This window comes from Macaca mulatta, chromosome 11, assembly GCF_049350105.2.
Source record: "Macaca mulatta isolate MMU2019108-1 chromosome 11, T2T-MMU8v2.0, whole genome shotgun sequence".
Lineage (NCBI taxonomy): Eukaryota > Metazoa > Chordata > Mammalia > Primates > Cercopithecidae > Macaca > Macaca mulatta.
Genome location: NC_133416.1, coordinates 117,838,579 through 117,856,935, shown reverse-complemented (window position 1 = coordinate 117,856,935; position 18,357 = coordinate 117,838,579). Strand labels below are relative to the sequence as shown.

The 18,357-nt window shown below is 48.8% G+C and overlaps 2 protein-coding genes across 16 annotated transcripts in view; one reads left to right on the top strand and one right to left on the bottom strand.

Annotated features, from left to right (window-relative positions):
* HVCN1 (hydrogen voltage gated channel 1) overlaps positions 1–18,357 on the top strand; it is a 41,303-nt gene that overhangs the window by 17,948 nt on the left and 4,998 nt on the right. For 5 of the 9 annotated variants that reach the window (XM_077955079.1, XM_028829867.2, XM_077955080.1 and 2 more), the window contains 2 exons: positions 10,468–10,752; positions 16,472–16,576. In XM_077955079.1, the coding sequence (XP_077811205.1) occupies positions 10,468–10,752; positions 16,472–16,576 (390 nt within the window). Of the gene's footprint in view, positions 1–5,336; positions 5,562–10,467; positions 10,753–16,471; positions 16,577–18,357 lie in introns of those variants that run through there. The other 4 variants (XM_077955082.1, XM_077955083.1, XM_028829870.2 and 1 more) reach the window with 2 other exon arrangements.
* Positions 14,912–18,357, bottom strand: part of TCTN1 (tectonic family member 1) — a 43,622-nt gene continuing 40,176 nt past the window's right edge. For 3 of the 7 annotated variants that reach the window (XR_013401388.1, XR_013401389.1, XM_077955054.1), the window contains one exon: positions 14,912–16,031. The gene's annotated coding sequence lies outside the window, so the exon portion shown is untranslated. Of the gene's footprint in view, positions 16,036–18,357 lie in introns of all 7 variants that reach the window. The other 4 variants (XR_013401387.1, XR_013401390.1, XR_013401391.1 and 1 more) reach the window with 3 other exon arrangements.

Sequence of the window (18,357 nt, the reverse complement as noted above, 5' to 3'; positions counted from 1 at the left end):
TCTGCTTCTGTCACCCTGCCACAATGTGTGGCACGGTGTGACTTCAGGCAAGCGGTCTTGCCTCCCCAGGCCTCAGTTTCCCCTTCTACAAAATGGAGAGACTGCACCTACCCGCCCTGCCTACTACTTAGGCACCTTAAAAGTATCAAGCAACAGCAGGTGGTGTGATCAGTGAGCTCTGAGTAAAAGGAGCAGCTGTCGCTGTTGTTGGCTGCAGAATCAGGCTTTCTCCAAGTGGTTTTGGGCCCTGAAGAGGTCGGCTTTCTTCTTGGAGTCCAGGACAAACGTGTGGCCCAGAAACATAAAGGGAAAAACAGTACTTGGTCTACAGACTACCCTGGCTAACTCGGGCACACGTCCTCTGTCCTGGTTTCCTGTGACTACTGTAACAAACTGCTACAAACTGGGGGCTTCAACAACAGGAACTCATTCTCACCAGTTCCAAAAACCAGAAGCCCAAACTCAAGGTGTTGGCAGGACTGGCTCCTGGAGGCTTTGGGATGGGAAGATCTGTCCCAGGCCTCCGTCCCAGCCTCTGGTGTTGCTGGCAGTCTTTGGCTTGTAGGCATATCACTCTGACCTCTGTGACTTCACGTGACCTTACCCTCTACGTGTCCTTTTCTCTCTTTTTTTTTTTTTTTTTGGAGACCAAGTATCATTCAGTCTCCCAGGCTGGAGTGCAATAGCATGATCTCGGCTCGCTGCAACCTCCTTAGTAGCTAGGATTACAGGCGCCTGCCACCACGCCTGGTTAATTATTTTATTTATTTTTAATTATTATTTATTATTTTATTATTATGATTATTTTTGACACAGAGTCTTGCTCTAACGCCCCGGCTGGAGTGCAGTGGCATGATCTCGGCTCACTGCAGCCTCTTGAGTTCAAGCGATTCTCCTGCTTCAGCCTCCTGAGTAGCTAGGATTACAGGTGCCCACCACCACGCCCAGCTAATTTTTGTATTTTTAGTAGAGACAGGTTTTCACTGTGTTGGCCAGGCTGGTCTCGAACTCCTGACCTCAGGCGATCTGCCCACCCTGGCCTCCCAAAGTGCTGGGATTACAGGCGTGAGCTACCGCGCCCGGCCAATTTTTGTACTTTTAGTAGAGACGGGGTTTCGCCATGTTAGCCATGCTGGTCTTGAACTCGTGACCTCAAGTGGTCCACCCACCTCGGCCTCCCAAAGTGCTGGGATTACAGGCGTGAGCTAACGTGCCTAGCCCCTTTTCTCTTTTTATAAGGACACCAGTCACCGGATTTAGGGCCTACCCTAAATCCAGTATGATTTCATCTTAACATCTTTAGTTACATCTGCAAAGACCTACATTCCAAATAAGGTCACATTCTAAGGTTCCAGGGGGACAGGAATTGTTGGGGGGGTATGCACGATTCCACCTACTCTACCCTCTGAGCAGGTGGCTCTCCGGTCACTGGCTGCCTGGCTTTCTGTCAGCTGTGTTTTCTAGAACATAGTCTCCAAGTCATGGAGCCCAGGGGCAGATCCTGCTTTTCCAGTTCCCCACGGTGTGTGAGCTTGGACAAGGCCCCCCATCATCAGGACCCTAGAGGATGGCCTCAACCTCAGGGTTGTTAGGAGTTGAAATGAAATAGTGCGTGGAAGGAAGTTAGCAGCATGCGGAGATGATATGAGATGTGATAAAATAAGCAACCATACTAATACACGTTGCTGCCATTGTGTGTTGGAGTTTTGGGGTGAGGGTGGTAGTTAATATGCAAATCAAGTCCCCAAAAATAGCTCTGGGAGGGAACAGGGAAATAGAAACTGAAGGGACATCAGGCCATGGGAATTGGGAGTTGGCTGACTTTCTTAAAAAGTACCTTTTTCTCCAATTGTTGGATAATAATGAACTAGGGACTTTCCCCCTCCCACAGATGGCAGCTTCCGAGCCTGTAAAAATAGGCATCCACAAAATGCTTTTCTCTCCTTCACTTCTAGGTCTGTCTTCTTCACTTTCCCCTTCTCTCCCTGGTGGTAGTTTTTCTGGTCTAATACCTGTAAGAGAGGTCAGCAATATGTTTACCCTGAAGGAGCAGTGCCTAAGATTTTGTTCATTCATTCATTTATTAACCATTTCTTTCTTTTTTTTTTTTTTTTTTGAGATGGAGTCTCGCTCTGTCACCCAGACTGGAGTGCAGTGGCGCGATCTTGGCTCACTGCAGCCTCAGCCTCCCAAGTAGCTGGGACTAAAGGCATGCGCCACCACGCCCGGCTAATTTTTGTATTTTTAGTAGAGATGGGGTTTCACCCTGTTGGTCAGGCTGGTCTCCAGCTCCTGACATCAGGTGATCTGCCCACCTCGGCCTCCCAAAGTGCTAGGATTACAGGCATGCGCCACCATGCCCAGCCTCTTAACCATTTCTTGAGCCTCTCCCTGTGACTGAGGAAGAGTCTCTGCCCTCCCAGCGTTCGCAGCCCAGTGTGGTGGGGACAGTGTCCCAGTAGTTGTTAAGATGGTGTGACGTACACCCTAACCGGGATGAGGGAAAATTAAGGAAGGCCTCCCAGGGAAGGTAAAATCTAGGTATAAGACCTGGAAGATAGATGGGATGGGGACAGGCCATGCGGAGTCCTGGAAGCAAGAGAGCATGGTCCGCTCTAGAACTACAAGTTCCATGTGGCTGGAGGGTGGCAGAGGCAGGGTGCTAGGAAGGAATAAGGCTGGCAGGGAGACCAGGGTCTGGGGAAGCCAAGAGAGCTGGGACTTGATCCCAAAGGCAGTTGTGGGCGTGGGGATTGCTGCACAGCAAGGACACAGTCAGGTTGGCATTGGAGAAGGAGGACCCTGGCCACAGGGAGGTGGAGGGAGGGTCAGGGCAGGCTCTGGGGAGGGAGAGGGGACGATGGAGTGCCAGCCGGGTTCAGGAAGTGAAACCGATAGGGTGTGAGGGAGAGGGAGGAGCCAAGGACGATTTTCTGTTCTTGGCCTGGGCAGACAGGTGGAAGTGACAGCATGCCCTAGGGGATGTGGAAGGAGGAGTGGACTGGGAGAGAAAGGTAAGAAATCAGTTCAAGTGGGTCACAGCAAACCAATGACCCAGCAGGATCTTGAACATCAGATTGGAGTCTTTGATTTGAATGTGAACCGCATCGAAAACACAGGTGTGCTAAGACCCCCAAAGAGAGAGAGTCACCGGCCCGAGGACAGGGTCAGGACTGAGGTCACCAGGACTCCTGGTGCGGGGCAGGGACATGGTACAGGAGGCTGAGGAGGGCAGCCAGAGATAGGAGGAGAAGCAGGGGGCGAGATTGCCAAGCAGAGCAGATTCAACAGCGTCAAAGAGTATGGGACAGTCAGGCAGGCTGGAGTCACGGTCACAGGCTTTGATATGGAAAGGTGACCTCAGAGGAGCATCAGAGTACAGTGGGGACAGCAAGGAGTCTTGCACAGGAGATGGAGCTGTGAGGGTGTCCCACATCAGCAACTCCACCTGTAGACTTTTGGGGTTATAAGTGACAGAAACATAGCTCAGTGTCACTTAAGCCACAAAGCAGCTGTATCCGCTCATGTAACTTAACGCCTGAGGGATGCAGAGGCAGGCAGTGGGCAGAGAAGTGAAATATCCAAGGATGTGATGAAGCTGGAGGAGAGGAGTTTGAGGATTTTTTGTTTTCTTTTTTTGAGACAGTCTCACTCTGTCGTCCAGGCTGGGGTGCAGTGGCGTGATCTTGGCTCACTGCAACCTCTGCCTCCTGGATTCAAGTAATTCTCGTGCCTCAGCCTCCCAAGTAGCTGGGATTACAGGCGCCCACCACCACGCCTGGCTGTTTTTTGTGTTTTTAATAGAGATGGGGTTTTGCCACATTGGTCAGGCTGGTCTCAAACTCTTGACCTCAAGTGATCCGCCCATCTCGGCCTCCCAAAGTGCTGGAATTGCAGGTGTGAGCCACCGCGCCCAGGCGAATTTTTGTTGTTAAGGGATAATCATAGCTGGCACTTCCAGAGCTGGGGGCTGCTCCGAGCCAGGCACCAAGGTAGGTGCTCCGTGCGCCACACTGGATCAGTCTGTCCATGAATGCCAGGAGTCCGGGGTGCATGGTGAAGCTGCTGAGGCCCACCACATTCTCTTGATTAGCCCTATCTTTGCCCTTTTCTGGAACTTTTCTGCTTCTGGAATGACAGACTCTTGACTGAAAACCAGAAATGTTTTCTGCTCTGCTGAGTGCCCTAGATATTTTCATCCCAAATTACTAAAAGTTGCTTCTTCACTGGTTGCAAGGTTTCAGAAAGAAAAATTTCCTCTTCTGTAAAATATAAATGCGGTTTTTGCAAAGTACCTTGAGGTTCCCACCCTACTGAGAAATAGGACAGGCTGCTCTTGTCTGCCAGGTAAGGTGTTTCCAAAGGAAAGTATGGAGTCAGGCGCGGTGGCCCATGCCTGTAATCCCAGTGCTTTGGGAGGCCGAGGCGGGTGGATCACTTGAGCCCAGGAGTTTGAGACCAGCCTGGGCAACATAGCAAAACCCTGCCTCTACAAAAAAAAACAAAAAATAAAAAATTAGCCAAGTGTGATGGTATGTGCCTGTAGTTCCAGCTACTCAGAGGCTTTTGTGGGAAGATCGCTTGATCCCGGGAGGTCAAGGCTGTGGTGAACCGTGATTGCACACTACACTCCAGCCTGGGTGACAGAGTGAGAACTTGTCTCAAAAAAGGGAATTATGGCCAGGCACGGTGGCTCACACCTGTAATCCCAGCACTTTGGGAGGCCGAGGCGGGTGGATCACCTGAGGCCAGGAGTTCGAGACCAGCTTGGCCAACATGGTGAAACCCCATCTCTACTAAAATTACAAAAATTAGCCAGGCATGGTGGCAGGCACCTGTAATCCCAGCTACTTGGGAGGCTGAGGCAGGAGAATCGCTTGAACCTGGGAGGCGGAGGTTGCAGTGAGCTGAGATCGTGCTACTGCACTCCAGCCTGGGGGATGAGAACAAGACTTCATCTCAAAAAAAAAAAAAAAAAAAAGAAGGAGTTATGGCCGGTGGCTGCCTGGAGAGCTTAAGTATACCCTGGCCCTGGCCGTGGCCAGCCCTGGGAGTTCAGAGACATTTGGTCTGGCTGAGATGAGCCCAGCGTGGGAGATGAGGTATCAGTGCCCTCAGCCAACAGGTGCATGATGGGCTTCTGCTCAAGGTCATATGTCACACAAGAATTGGGGGACACAGACCCTGACTTCATGGAGGGTAAATGCTAGTGAGGAGGGAGAAGGAATAAATATATGACTGCACAAAACAGTTTCTAGTTAGAAACTAGCATAAGGGCTCTCAAAGGAAAAGTGGGAAGAGAAGTTATAAATGGAAGGGGAACTGATTTAGATTTTAGGGTCAGGGAGGGTCTTTCTGAGGAACTAACATTTTAGCTGAAGTTTCAAGCAGAAGTAAGAGTAAGCGAAGCTCGGAGTGGGGAGAAGAGCATTCCAGGTTGAGGGAACAGCCTGCATGATGGTTCAGTGTGGAGCATCAGAGGGGTAGAAGAGTTGCTGGAGTGTGGCGAGGAAGCTGTGGGGAAGGAGAGATGCCAATTCCTGGAGGGCCATGAACTACAGGTACACATATGTTAAACTAGTAGATATGGTCCCTGGGGCTCTGTTTATTTTTCCTTTCAGCTTTTTTTTCTCCCTGTGTTTCCAGTTGATGTTTTCTATTGCCATGTCTTTAAGTTCGTTGATCTTTTCTTTGGTAATATGTTATAAGTCGTTAAGCCCATCCATTGATTTTTCATTTCATATATATACTTTTCAGTTCTAAAATATCCATCTGGATCAGGGTTGGTTTTTTTTTTCCCCCTTCTTTTTTTGTGGGATGGAGTTTCACTTTTGTTGCCTAGGCTGGCGTGCAATGGTGCAATCTCTGCTCACCGCAACCTCCTTCTCTCGGGTTCAAGTGATTCTCCTGCCTCAGCCTCCTGAGTAGCTGGGATTACAGGCATGTGCCACGATGCCTGGTTAATTTTGTATTTTTAGTAGAGATGGGGTTTCTCCATGTTGGTCAGGCTGGTCTCAAACTCCTGACCTCAGGTGATCCGCCCACCTCGGCCTCCCAAACTGCTGGGATTACAGGAGTGAGCCACCATGCTCAGCCATCTGGATCTTTTTTGTAGATTCCATTTCTCTATTAAGATTTTTATTTGTTCCCTCATTAAGTTTATGTTTTCTTTGAAATTCTTGAATATATTTTTGTAATATCTGTTTTCAAGTCTTTGTTGGCCAGTTCTATCATTTCTATCCACTTTTAGTCTTTTTTTTTTTTTTTTTTTTTTTTTTTTTTTTTTTTTTGAGATGGAGTTTCACTCTTATTGCCCAGGCTGGAGTGCAATGGCGCAATCTCGGCTTACCGCAACCTCTGCTTCCTGGGTTCAAGCAATTCTCTTGCCACAGCCTCCCGAGTAGCTGGGATTAGAGACATGTGCCACCATGCCCAGCTAATTTTGTATTTTTGGTAGAGATGAGGTTTCTCCATGTTGGTCAGGTTGGTCTCGAACTCCCGACCTTAGGTGATCTGCCCACCTCAGCCTCCCAAAGTGCTGGGATTACAGGCGTGAGCCACCGCACCCAACTATTCTGAGTCTTCTATTAGCTGATTTTTCTATTAGTTGTGGGCCACATTTTTCAGCTTTATCTGTCTAGTAATTTTTATTGTATGCCAGACAGTATGCATCTATGAGGTTGAGTTTATGTTGTTGTCTTCCTAATAGAGTATTGAGTTTTGTTCCAACAGGCAGTTAATTTACCTGGGTATCAGCTTGTTCATTTCAAGGCTTATTTTTAAGCTTTGTTGGGATGAGTGTAATGTGGCCCTTCCTATAAAGCTAGATTAGGTCTACTTATAAGGCCATGATTTTTCTGGGATTTCTGCTGAATGCTTAGGGTGTTCAATAAGGTCTCTCTACTCTGGCTGTTGGGAACTCACATATCTCCCAACCCAGTCCTATGTAATCTCTGGTCGTTGTTCAGCTCACAGCACCCCAAGGTTTTTTGGGTTTTTTTTTCCTGAAAGTTATATTTTTCCCTGCCTCATGAAATCTTGTTCCATATACACGATGTTTAGGACTCAGCCAAAGTCCATATTTTTGGATCTCCTCCTTTGCATAGCTTTCCTATTTCTGGTACATTGCCATGCAGATTCCCGAGGGAGGGAGCCTCAATAGCTTTGAACTCCAGTCTTTGCCTTCACAGTCCAGAAAGTACCTCCAGGCACAAAGGCAGGGTGATTGTGGGGTGTGCCTCATTCATTTTTCTTCTCTAAGGGATCACAGTAAATTTCACATATTTTATCCAGTTTTATAATTGGTTATGGCAGGAGGGATAATCTGTTTAGTGACTCTATAGTGTAATAAGGCCAGAAGCAGAAATCTCATTCTTGTGTATGTTTACACTCATGCTTTTATACATTCTAAAACAGTATATAATATTTTCCATATATTTAACATTTTTGCTTAAGTGTTATGACATTGTTCTTATTCTTCCATATCTTTCTTTTATAATCAACATTTTTTAGGAGCTATCCACATTGCTAGATTCATTGTTGCTTAACAAACATTTCAATATTATTGAGTGTCTGCTAAGTGCGAGGCATTGTTCTAGGTGCTGGGTATACAGTTGTACTTGATACTTAAATGTAAGCCAGGCATGTACCTGTAATCCCAACTACTCAAGAAGCTGAGGCTGGAAGGTTGCTTTAGCCCAGGAATTTAAGACCAGCCTGGGCAACATAGCAAGACCCCATCTCTAAAAAAAAAATTGTTTTAATTAGCCAGATACAGTATAGTGTGCCATAGTCTGAACTACCTGGGAGGTTGAGGCAGGAGAATTGCTTGAGCCCAGGAATTCAAGACTGCAGTGAGCTATGATTGCACCCCTGCATCTAACCTGGGTGATAGAGTGAGATCCTCTTTAAAAAAAGAAAAGAAAAGAAAATTAAATGTAAGGTCTTCCTCTAAAGTATCCACTGACCAAAAGAAACTAGCAGGAAACAACCACTGAGGTAGGAGGAAAACCAGGAGACTGTGGCATCCTAGAAGCCACTGAAGGAAGTGTTTGAAGAAAGAAGTGATTGGTCTACCGTGTTCAGTGCTGCCGAGTGGGTACACATGGGCATCACCAGTGACATACTGAGATGCAGTTAATTCATTTTAACTGCTGTATAGTGTCCCATCACATGAACAGAGAATATTCATTCCTCTATCTCCCACATTTAGGTGAATTTTCTTTTTCTTTTTTGAGACAGAGTCTTGCTCTGTTGCCCAGGCTGGAGAACATGGCTTACTGCAGCCTCGTCCTCCCAAGCTCAAGCAATCCTCCTGCCTCAGCCTCCCAAGTAACTGGGACTACAGGTGTGCTACCCTGCCTGGATAATTTTTTTTTATTATTTTTCTAGAGACAGGGTCTTGCCATATTGCCCAGGCTGGTCTCAGCTCCTGGGCTCAAGCAGTCCTCCCACCTCAGCCTTCCAAAGTGTGGGGATTACAGGTGTGAGCTACCACACCTGCCCAACTACGTGAATATTTGCAATAAACGTTTTTGAACATGTCACCAATTTGCGCACATGTGCCCAAGTTTCTCTTTGGACCCTATGTAGGGATAGAATCACTAGATCATTCAGAAAGATACGCACAATTTCAGCTTGACAAGATCATACCAAATTTCTCCTCAAAACGATGGTGCTGGTGCCTATAGAACTTCAGTAGTCAAGAGACGCCATTGCTTCACGCCCTCACCAATATTTGATATAGATTTTAAGACTCTTGCCAACCTGAGGAGTGAAAAGATGTGCTGTTGTTACTTCACTCTGCGTTTTTCTGAGTATTATTGGGGATAAGCATCTTGGCTATTTGAGTTTTCTCTTACATGACCTGCCTGTTAACGTCCACTGCCCAGTTTTCCATGGAGTTCTTCTTTCTCTTTTTGGTTTATAAGATTTCTTTATATATTCTGGTTACTAAGTCTTTGTCTATCAAATACATGGCAAATATTTATCCCAGTCTGTGGTGTCCCAGTCTGAGGTATGTCTTTTAACTTCATAGGTTGTGTGTGTGTGTGTGTGTGTGTGTGTGTGTGTGTGTGTGTGTGTGTGTGTGTCATAGTAAAGTTTATAGTTTTGATGCGGTCAAATCTATGGATTTTGTGTTTGCTTTTGTGTTGTTCGTTTGTGTTTTGAGACAGGTCTCAACCTGTCGCCCAGGCTGAAGTGCAGTGGCGTGATCTCAGCTCACTGCAACCTCTGCCTCCCAGCTTCAAGCGATTCTGGGGCCTCAGCCTTCTCAGTAGCTGGGATTACAGGCATGCGCCACCATACCCAGCTGATTTTTGTATTTTTTGTAGAGATGGGGTCTCGCCGTGTTGGCCGGGCTGGTCTCAAACTCCTGACCTCAGGCAATCCACTTGCCTTAGCCCATGGGATGAGTGCTGGGATTACAGGCATGAGCCACCGCGCCCAGCGGTGTTTCAAAAAAAAAATAGTGTTTTTTAAAAAAAAACTATTTTGTGGTGTTTTGTGTTATTTAAGCAATCTTCCCTATCCTAAGCTCATGAAGTTACTGGCTTAAGACTTTTTAAGTTGTTCCTTTTTAAATACACTTTACACATTGATGAAAGTGCATCTCAGATGTATTCTGTGTCGGGGGCAAGGTGGGGAATGGATTTTTTTTCCTATTGAGAAAGCCAGGTGTCCCAGCCTCTCCAGCCTTTCTTTCTCATGAGTCTGGACTGCCACCCCATCTCCTCTAGGCTCCCTCAGGGACATTGGGCTCTCTCTTCCCAATGAGGTAGGAGTAGTCCCAATGAGTAGTCATGTAGCCTGCTCTTGCACTCATACCTATACATTTCAATTATTTAACTTTACGTAAAATTTGATACCTGGTAGGGCAAGTGGGTAAAGTGGAGAAAGGGCACAGGGATATTTGCTTTTGCTTTAAATAACTGTCTGTGTGAATAACGCTGGCTGAACTTGGAAAATGTCCATCTGCCACGCGCCTGTCATGATGTGTGGCGTGATGGGTGGGGATCTCATGACTTCTCTGTGAAACTCTGGGTACTTTTACTTTTGGCTTCCCCTCCCCACGCCCTGCCCACTGGCCCCTCCAGTTTCCAGGTTGTGATGTCTCTGAACCTTGGGGCGGCCCTTCCGGTATTCACACGTGGGCCTGTAGCGGGTGTTTTGGGACCAGGCTGCAGTACTGATTCCGTTGGTTACCACCAACCAGACCACAGCGACAGGCCTGCTGGGGGCAGGAGTTTCCTGTTGCCTCATAGACACCGAGACCCTGGATTCCAAAAATAAAAGCACGAGAAACCACCGTGACCTCATGGTCTCTGCTCGCAGGGGTTTCTGAGCACCCGGGACCATCTTCACCTGCAGTGGCCTGGCCCGGCCTGGGCCATGTGGGCTCTGAGTGGCCCAGAGGGCCCCAGAGCCACCTGCCTGAAGCTCTTGCTCTCTGTCCCCGCCCTCTAGGCAGTCACCCGCAGGGCCAAGGTGGCTCCCGCTGAGAGGATGAGCAAGTTCTTAAAGCACTTCACGGTCGTAGGGGACGACTACCATGCCTGGAACATCAACTACAAGAAATGGGAGAATGAAGAGGACGAGGAGGAGGAGGAACAGCCGCCACCCACACCAGCCTCGGGCGAGGAAGGCAGAGTTGCAGGCCCTGACGCTGCTCCTGCCCCTGGCCCCGCGCCCAGGGCCCCCCTTGACTTCAGGGGCACGTTGAGGAAACTGTTCAGCTCCCACAGGTTTCAGGTAAGTGGGACAGGAGTCCGGGATGCCCAGAGCTGGCAGGAGAGCCATCAGGGAATGTGAGGCAGGCGGCCAGGCTGAGCCCATTTGGCCACTGCCTCATTCATTCTATGAGTGTTTGCCCAGCACCTACCACGTGCCGGGGACCCTGTACTGCACTGGGCATGTGGCAGGCAGATCTCAAGTTGTCAGGGAGAAAAGAGTCATGATCCAAAAGGAAAGGGTCCACCAATGGATGAGTGTGAAATCGAATGTGTTCTATCCGTACAGTGGAATATGATTCCAACATCAAAAGCAAAGAAGTGCTGATCCATGCCACAATGTGAATGAACCTTGAAAACATGGTGCTGAGGGAAAGAAGCCAGACACAAAAGGCCAGAGTGTAAGATTCCATTGATACAAAACGTCTAAGGACAGGCAAATCCATAGAGACAGGAAGCAGATTGGCGGCTGCCACAGGTGGGAAGTGTTTCCATTTGAGGAGATGAAAATGTTCTGGAATTATAGTGGTGATGGTTACACAACCTCGTGAATGGACTTAATGCCACTAAATTTTATGCCAACTTTAAAATGGTATATTTTACGTTATGCAAATTTTACCACACACAAAGTAAATAAAGGGTAAATAACAGAGACAGAAAGAACACTCATCCGTTCACTCTGCGAACACTCAGTGCCAGAGGCTCCCCTGCCTCATGGAGACCCATCCTGCTGGGGGCCTCAGTCTCTCTTGTGGAGTGATACCCAAAATACCTGGCTGTCCTGGCCTTAGCCCACTGCTGATAGCCTCCAGGTGTGGTTGCAGGGAGAAAGCAGAGCTGGGGTGGTCCTCACAGACGAGCGAAGGGAACTGAACTTTCTATGGAGTTCAAGCAATTCTCCTGCCTCAGCCTCCCAAGTAGCTGGGATTACAGGCGCCTGCCACCACACCTGGCTAATTTTGCATTTTTAGTAGAGACAGGGTTTCACTATGTTGGTCAGGCTGGTCTTGAACCCCTGACCTCAGGTGATTCACCCACCTCAGCCTCCCAAAGTGCCAGGATTACAGGTCTTAGCCACCGTGCCCGGCCAACTGTCCTGCCATTGACTGATTGATTGATTGGTTTGAGACAGAGTCTTGCTCTGTCACCCAGGCTGGAGTGCAGTGGCATGATCTCAGCTCACTGCAACCTCTGCTTCCTGGGTTCAAGCTATCCTCCTGCCTCAGCCTCCCAAGTAGCTGGGATTACAGGCACCCGCCACCACACCTGGCTAATTTTTGTATTTTTGGTAGAGAATAGGTTTCACCATATTGGGCAGGCTGGTCTCAAACTCCTGACCTCAAGTGATCCACCCATCTCAGCCTCCCAAAGTGCTGGGATTACAGGCATGAGCCACTCTGCCTGGCCATGTCCTGCCATTTAGAAGGGCTTTTATTATTTTTTTAAGAGATAGGATCTTGCTATGTTGCCCAGGCTGGTCTCGAATTCCTGGTCTCAAGTGATCCTCCCATCTTGGCCTCCCAAAGTGCTGTGATTACAGGTGTGAGCCACCATACATGGTCTAGAAAGACATTTCTGATTTTGAAGGACAAATGCAAGTGGAGTCTGGTCAGCTCTCTCTAGACCCCATCCCCAACCCCAACATGGCAGAGCCTATGTCTGGGTTCCTAGAAGTCCATTCAAGTCCTGGGAGGGCACAGGCCTGGGGACCACAGGGAAGCACACAGTTCTCAAAGGTGGGCATTTGGAGGATGCTACTGCAGGTGTCCCCAAACAAAATAGACCTGTCCCTCCTTAGAGCCTGTCCCTCTTCTGGAAGCAGAGAAATGCAGCCCTTGCATCTTCTATCACTGACTTTATTCCAGGGTAAAAGATTTAAAAAAATTATTTTGGTCTTTTTTTTCCCCCACTCTTGTGTGGCTGAAAGCAGCGAAGCAAGAGAGCTGACATGCCAGAGCGCCTGGCGGCCCAGCTCCTCTGTGGCTGTGATGGGAAAGGAAACATGCTATTAAGTTGTTGGGGGTTGAAATCCCAAACCCTCAATTTCAGGAGCAGAAGGAAGGAACCAGCTTCCTTGCAGCTGCAAGGGGAGCCCTGGGCCGCCCCCTCAGGATGTTCCCCTCCTCCCTGGGCTTAGGGCTGGGGACTGGCCCCTGAGCTGGGACCCCCAGAGACACTCCTGCTGGGGAAAAAGACAAATGCCTGTCATAAAGTGAGTGGAGGTGTTTATTCACCTACCCAACAGTCACTTATTGAGCACCTGCTGTGTACAGTGACAAATGTGGCAGACACATCTTCGCCCTCATTGAGGATCTGGCAGGCTGCAGAGAGGCAGGAATGATGGGAGCCGTCACTGAGACACACATTGGTTACAGATGGAGAGAAGCCCTCCTCAGGGAGGAGGGAGGCTTTGAGAGGTCCTGGGGGTGGGGGACTGATCAGGGACTGGAGTTGGAGGAGGTGACACCTGCATGCTGAGCAGGAGTGAACCCCGTGGATGGATGGCGTGGGAGGCTTCCAGGTAGAAGGGCTTCCTTTGCCAAGGACTTGCAGCATTGGAGGAATTGAGAAGGGTGCACGTGGATTGGGTGTGGGTGCTGCCAGCAGGCAATTGGCAAGAGAAGAGGCCAGGGAAGGTCATCCACGGGTTGTGGGGTAACTTTGAAAGCTCTAAGTGTGTGGGTGGGGGATCAGATTTGTAGAGGGACTCAGTGGCAGCAGTGAGGCCACACTGGAGTAGGTGGGGAGGCTCAGAGGTTGTGGTTTCTGCAGGTAGGATCGGCATCCAGGAAGCTCCTGGGATCCCTTTCTTGAGTGGTTTGAGATGGCCAAGGTGCTTGATATATTGTTAACTGCGGTCCCTTCTTACATGGGATGGCACCACCAAGGGAGAGAATACAGGGGGTGATTCAGGGCCCAAGGAAGCCATGAATGACAGGACAGAGTTGAGCCAAGGGAAGGTGGTCCCAGGAGTCAGGGAGCTTTTTTATTCCCATGTACCGCAGGCCAGCCCTGTGCTAAGCGCTCTTCATACTTCACTCACATCATGCTCCCATTGTTGCTCTGGGGTAGAAAATGTGGCCCACTCCATTTTCCCCGTGAGGACAGTGAAGGTTCCAGCGATGAGAGATGTGCCCAAGGTCCAGGCAGATGGGGGAGCTGGGAGCTGAGCCCAGGACTGGCCGCCCCACAGCGCGGACTCTGCAGTCTTTGCCAGGGTGAGGATTTGGAATGAAGCAGCTTCTCTGAATTCTCAGCAATTTTCCTTGTGACCTGGTTCCCCTCAGAAGCAACACTCCCTGTGAACTGGCAGATTCAGGGCCCCGGGGATGAATTTTCATAGAGGCCAGGGTTATTATCCAGGCATCGTAGTTTTGTGACCTTGGGTTGGTCTGTCTCTCATTTTTCTTTTGCATTGTTTTTTAAATTGAGGTGAGATTCACGTAACAATCATTTTTAAGTAAGTGATTCTGTGGCATTTATTTAATACATTCACAGTGTTGTACAAGTCACCACTATCTACTTCCAGAGCATTTTCTTTTTTTTCTTTTTTCTTTTTGAGACGGAGTTTTGCTCTTGTTGCCCAAGCTGGACTGCAATGATGTGATCTCGGCTCACTGCAACCTCCGCCTCCCGGGTTCAAGCATTCTCCTACCTCAGCCTCCCAAGTGGCTGGGATTATAGGCACATGCCACCATGCCCAGCTAATTTTCTGTACTTTTAGTAGAAACAAGGTTTCACTATGTTAGCCAGGCTGGTCTCGAACTCCTGACCTCAGGTGATCTGCCCGCCTCGGCCTCCCAAAGTGCTGGGATTACAGGCATGAGCCACCGTGCCTGACCCCAGAGCATTTTCAAATGGAAACCTGGTACCCATTAGCAGTCACTCCCCATTCCCCCTCCCCCAGCCCCAGGCAACTGTGAACCTGCATTCTGTCTCTGGATTTGCCATTTCTGGACATTTCGTATAGATGGGATCATATAATGTGTGATCTTTTCTGTCTGCCTTCTTTCACTTAGTATGACGATTTCATAGTAGTGTGGGTCAGAACCTCATCCTTTTCATGGCTGAATATTAGGTCTGTTCCTTGTAGCTCTGTGGCTTGGTTTTACCTCATATGAGCTCTCAGATCCCTTTAGTTCCAAAATAAAACCAAGGAAAAACAACAACAAAAACCCCACTAGAGGCTTGCACCTTTATTAAGCTTGCTGAATTTGGAATGTGTGAAAACTTCATTATAAGGCAATTTGCCATGCAATTTTCACAACAAACCATATCATAGAATACTTTAATTACTGAAATAATTACCTACAGGTTGAAAGGATCAAAGAATTAATAGTCTGTTCTTGCAGAGGCCTGAACTTGTTTAATTTTAAACTGAAACTGCAGAAATTGCCAAGATAGTGGCAGATTAATTTTCAGAGGCCAGAATCAACTGATCTGAGAGTGCGAATGGCAGGGGATGGCGATGGTCCAGAATTTCCTAGGGAACAGAAGGGTCACTCAAAGTCCTGTGGGGCTCCTCCCACTGCTACATTTCCACTGCCATTATGGTATCCCCAACGCTGTCACCTTCACCCTGCCATCAGTGCCCTCGCCAACATCACCAGCTGTCACCATGACTGCCATCACTACCAGCTGCTTCCCACAGCTGCCATCAGTGAGACCACCCACCCACTCCACACTGTTGCCCACCTGTCCTCTGTCAGCCCATCACAAAGCCCACGAGGTTGTTTCCCATAGCAGCTCTCCTCAATTCTCCAGGACACCGGGACTCCTCTCCCCGTCACCCTCTTCACCCACTGTGGGCACACGTGAGCTGGGGCAGGCACCTCACATCTCCAGGCAGAAGCTGGTTTGTAAGCACAGCAGCCATCCCTATAGCTGAGGAGCCTGCAGGCGGCAGTCCCCAAGGTCCCTTCCAGGACTCAGACTGCTGAGGCAGGGCTGTGTTGAGTTATTTATTGAGCATCTGTTCTGTGAGCACCCCAGCAACAGCAGGCCCCAGGAATAGAAAAATACAAACTTGCCTGGGCGCGGTGGCTCACGCCTGTAATCCCAGCACTTTGGGAGGCCAAGGTGGGTGGATCACTTGGGGTTAGGAGCTTGAGACCAGCCTGGCCAACATGGTGAAACACCATCTCTACTAAAAATACAAAAATTAGCCAGGCATGGTGGTGTGTGCCTGTTATCCCAGATACTCGGGAGGCTGAGGCAGGAGAATTGCTTGAACTCAGGAGGTGGGGGTTGCAGTGAGCCGAGATGATGCCATGGTACTCCAGCCTGGGCGACAAAACGAGACTGTCTCAAAAAAAAGAAAAAAAAAAAATATATATATATATATACACACACACACACACACACACACACAAACTGATTATTTGTTGCCATCTAGGTATGGGCAGTTTGGTTTGAGAGGTGGTATTTGAGAAACAGTGACCAAGGGTCAGAAAATGAGCCAGACATGTTCTGGGAGGGCAGGGAAGGTGGGTACCACCTAGAGGCAGAGCAGGCCAGGAGGGTGGTGGGAAGGAGGCTGGTGGCTTCTATCAGAGAGGAGCTGGCCCTGCGCAGCCACCATCCCGGTGGGGCCTCTGGCGAACTATAGCAATAGCCTCCCACCCTTAATGGCTTTGCCCAGTGGTTTCACCCACGTGCTTCCAAGCCAGCTCTTAATCATGGGAAGAGGGAGGGCCTCCATATGGGTCTCATGGTCTCTGGTGCCTTCCCTCGGCCCGCAGGTCATCATCATCTGCTTGGTGGTTCTGGACACCCTCCTGGTGCTTGCTGAGCTCATCCTGGACCTGAGGATCATCCAGCCCGACAAGAAAAACTATGCCGCCATGGTAGGGGTTGACAGCTCTTCTGGGGTCTTACTGATATGTTTTGCTTGTGTTATCCGCACAGTAGGGGTGCAGAGTGGAGCAGCTGACACCCCACTTGGAGTAGCAAGGTCTGTGGTAGTTTAATAGGTGTTTTCATCTTCCTTTCCAGATTATGGATTAGCATTTACTACAAGCAGGAAACCTTGTTTCACATGATGGCTGGAATCCTGGGTGATGCTAGGCTAGTGAGCATGTGGGGTGGATCCACTCTGCCATCTCTGGCTCAGGAGGGGCATTTCTCCTGTCTTCTGTTGATGGTCTGCATGGTCCCCATGCTGGGCCGTCAGGGGATGTGCTGTTTATTCACTGATTCAGTTACTGAGCCCATCCCAGACGTTCAGGCAAAGGGTGGTGGACACACCCTGTCTCGGTGCCAAGGGAGGAGATCAGGAGAGTTAAAATCATCCCTGGCTGGGTGCAGTGGCTCACACCTGTAATCTCTGCACTTTGGGAGGACAAGGTGGGTGGATCACCTGAGGTCGTGGGTGGATCACCTGAGGTCAGGAGTTCAAGACCAGCCTGGCCAACATAATAAAACCCCGTCTCTACTGAAAATACAAAAAATTAGCTGGACGTGGTGGCGCAGGCCTGTAATCCCAGCTACTCAGGAGGCCAAGGCAGGAGAATCATTTGAACCCCACAGGCGGAGGTTGCAGTGAGCCGAGATAGCGCCTCTGCACTTCAGCCCGGGCAACAAGAGCAAAACTCCGTCTCCACAAAAAAAAAAGCATTTCCCGTCCCCAACCCCCGCCATGCCCTTTTTTGGAAAAACAAAATGGAATTGATATGCAAATATATGTCTTTGCAAGTAGTGAAAAAGGCAGAAGGAAATGTTAAACCTCCTTCTTCCTGGTACCTTTCCCAGAGGCAGCCCAGTGACATCTCCTATGCCGGCATGAAAGGAGAATCTTCCCTGTCCATCTAATTTCTCCTAAATAATTGCTTTCATGTTTCTCAGAGACTGAGGTCTTGAACCCCTGGGCTCAAGCGATCCACCCACCTCTGCCTCCCAAAGTGCTGGGATTACAGGCGTGCGACACTGCACTTGGCTCTCTTCCTCTATTTTTAATAGAATCCATTAACATACCTGCCATATTGTCTTTTTTCTCTCAACTTTTTATTATGAAAAATGGCAAAGACACATTTTGCTGTTTGCTTTGTCACTATATATCCCCACAGATGCACACACATTTCCATCTGACCATTTGACGTCACAAACCTTCACTCCTAAATACTTCAACATGCCTAATAAGGTTTTTCTCCCGTGGAGCCATGAGAGCATCATCAGACCTAAAATAAGATCAATAGTCCCACCTAACAACCACTTTTATTCACTCACTCATCCCAAATGTCTCTTTTTATTTTTGGGGGACAGAGTCTCTATCGCCCAGGCTGGAGTGCAGTGGCACGATCTCATCACACTGCAACGTCCGCCTCCTGAGTTCAAGCGATTCTCCTGCCTCAGGATCCAGAGTAACTGGGATTACAGGTGCTCGCCACCACACCCAGCTAATTTTTGTATTTTTAGTAGAGACGAGACTTCACCATGTTGGCCAGGCTGGTATCAAACTCCTGACCTCAAGTGATCTGCCCACCTCAGCCTCCCAAAGTGCTGGGATTACAGGCACGAGCCACCATGCCCAGCCCAAGAATGTCTTTAATGGCACTTTTTTTCAAACTAGGATAGGGAATTCCAATATTCTATTTGGTTGTGTCTCCTTGGAATTTTTTTTTTCCTTGAG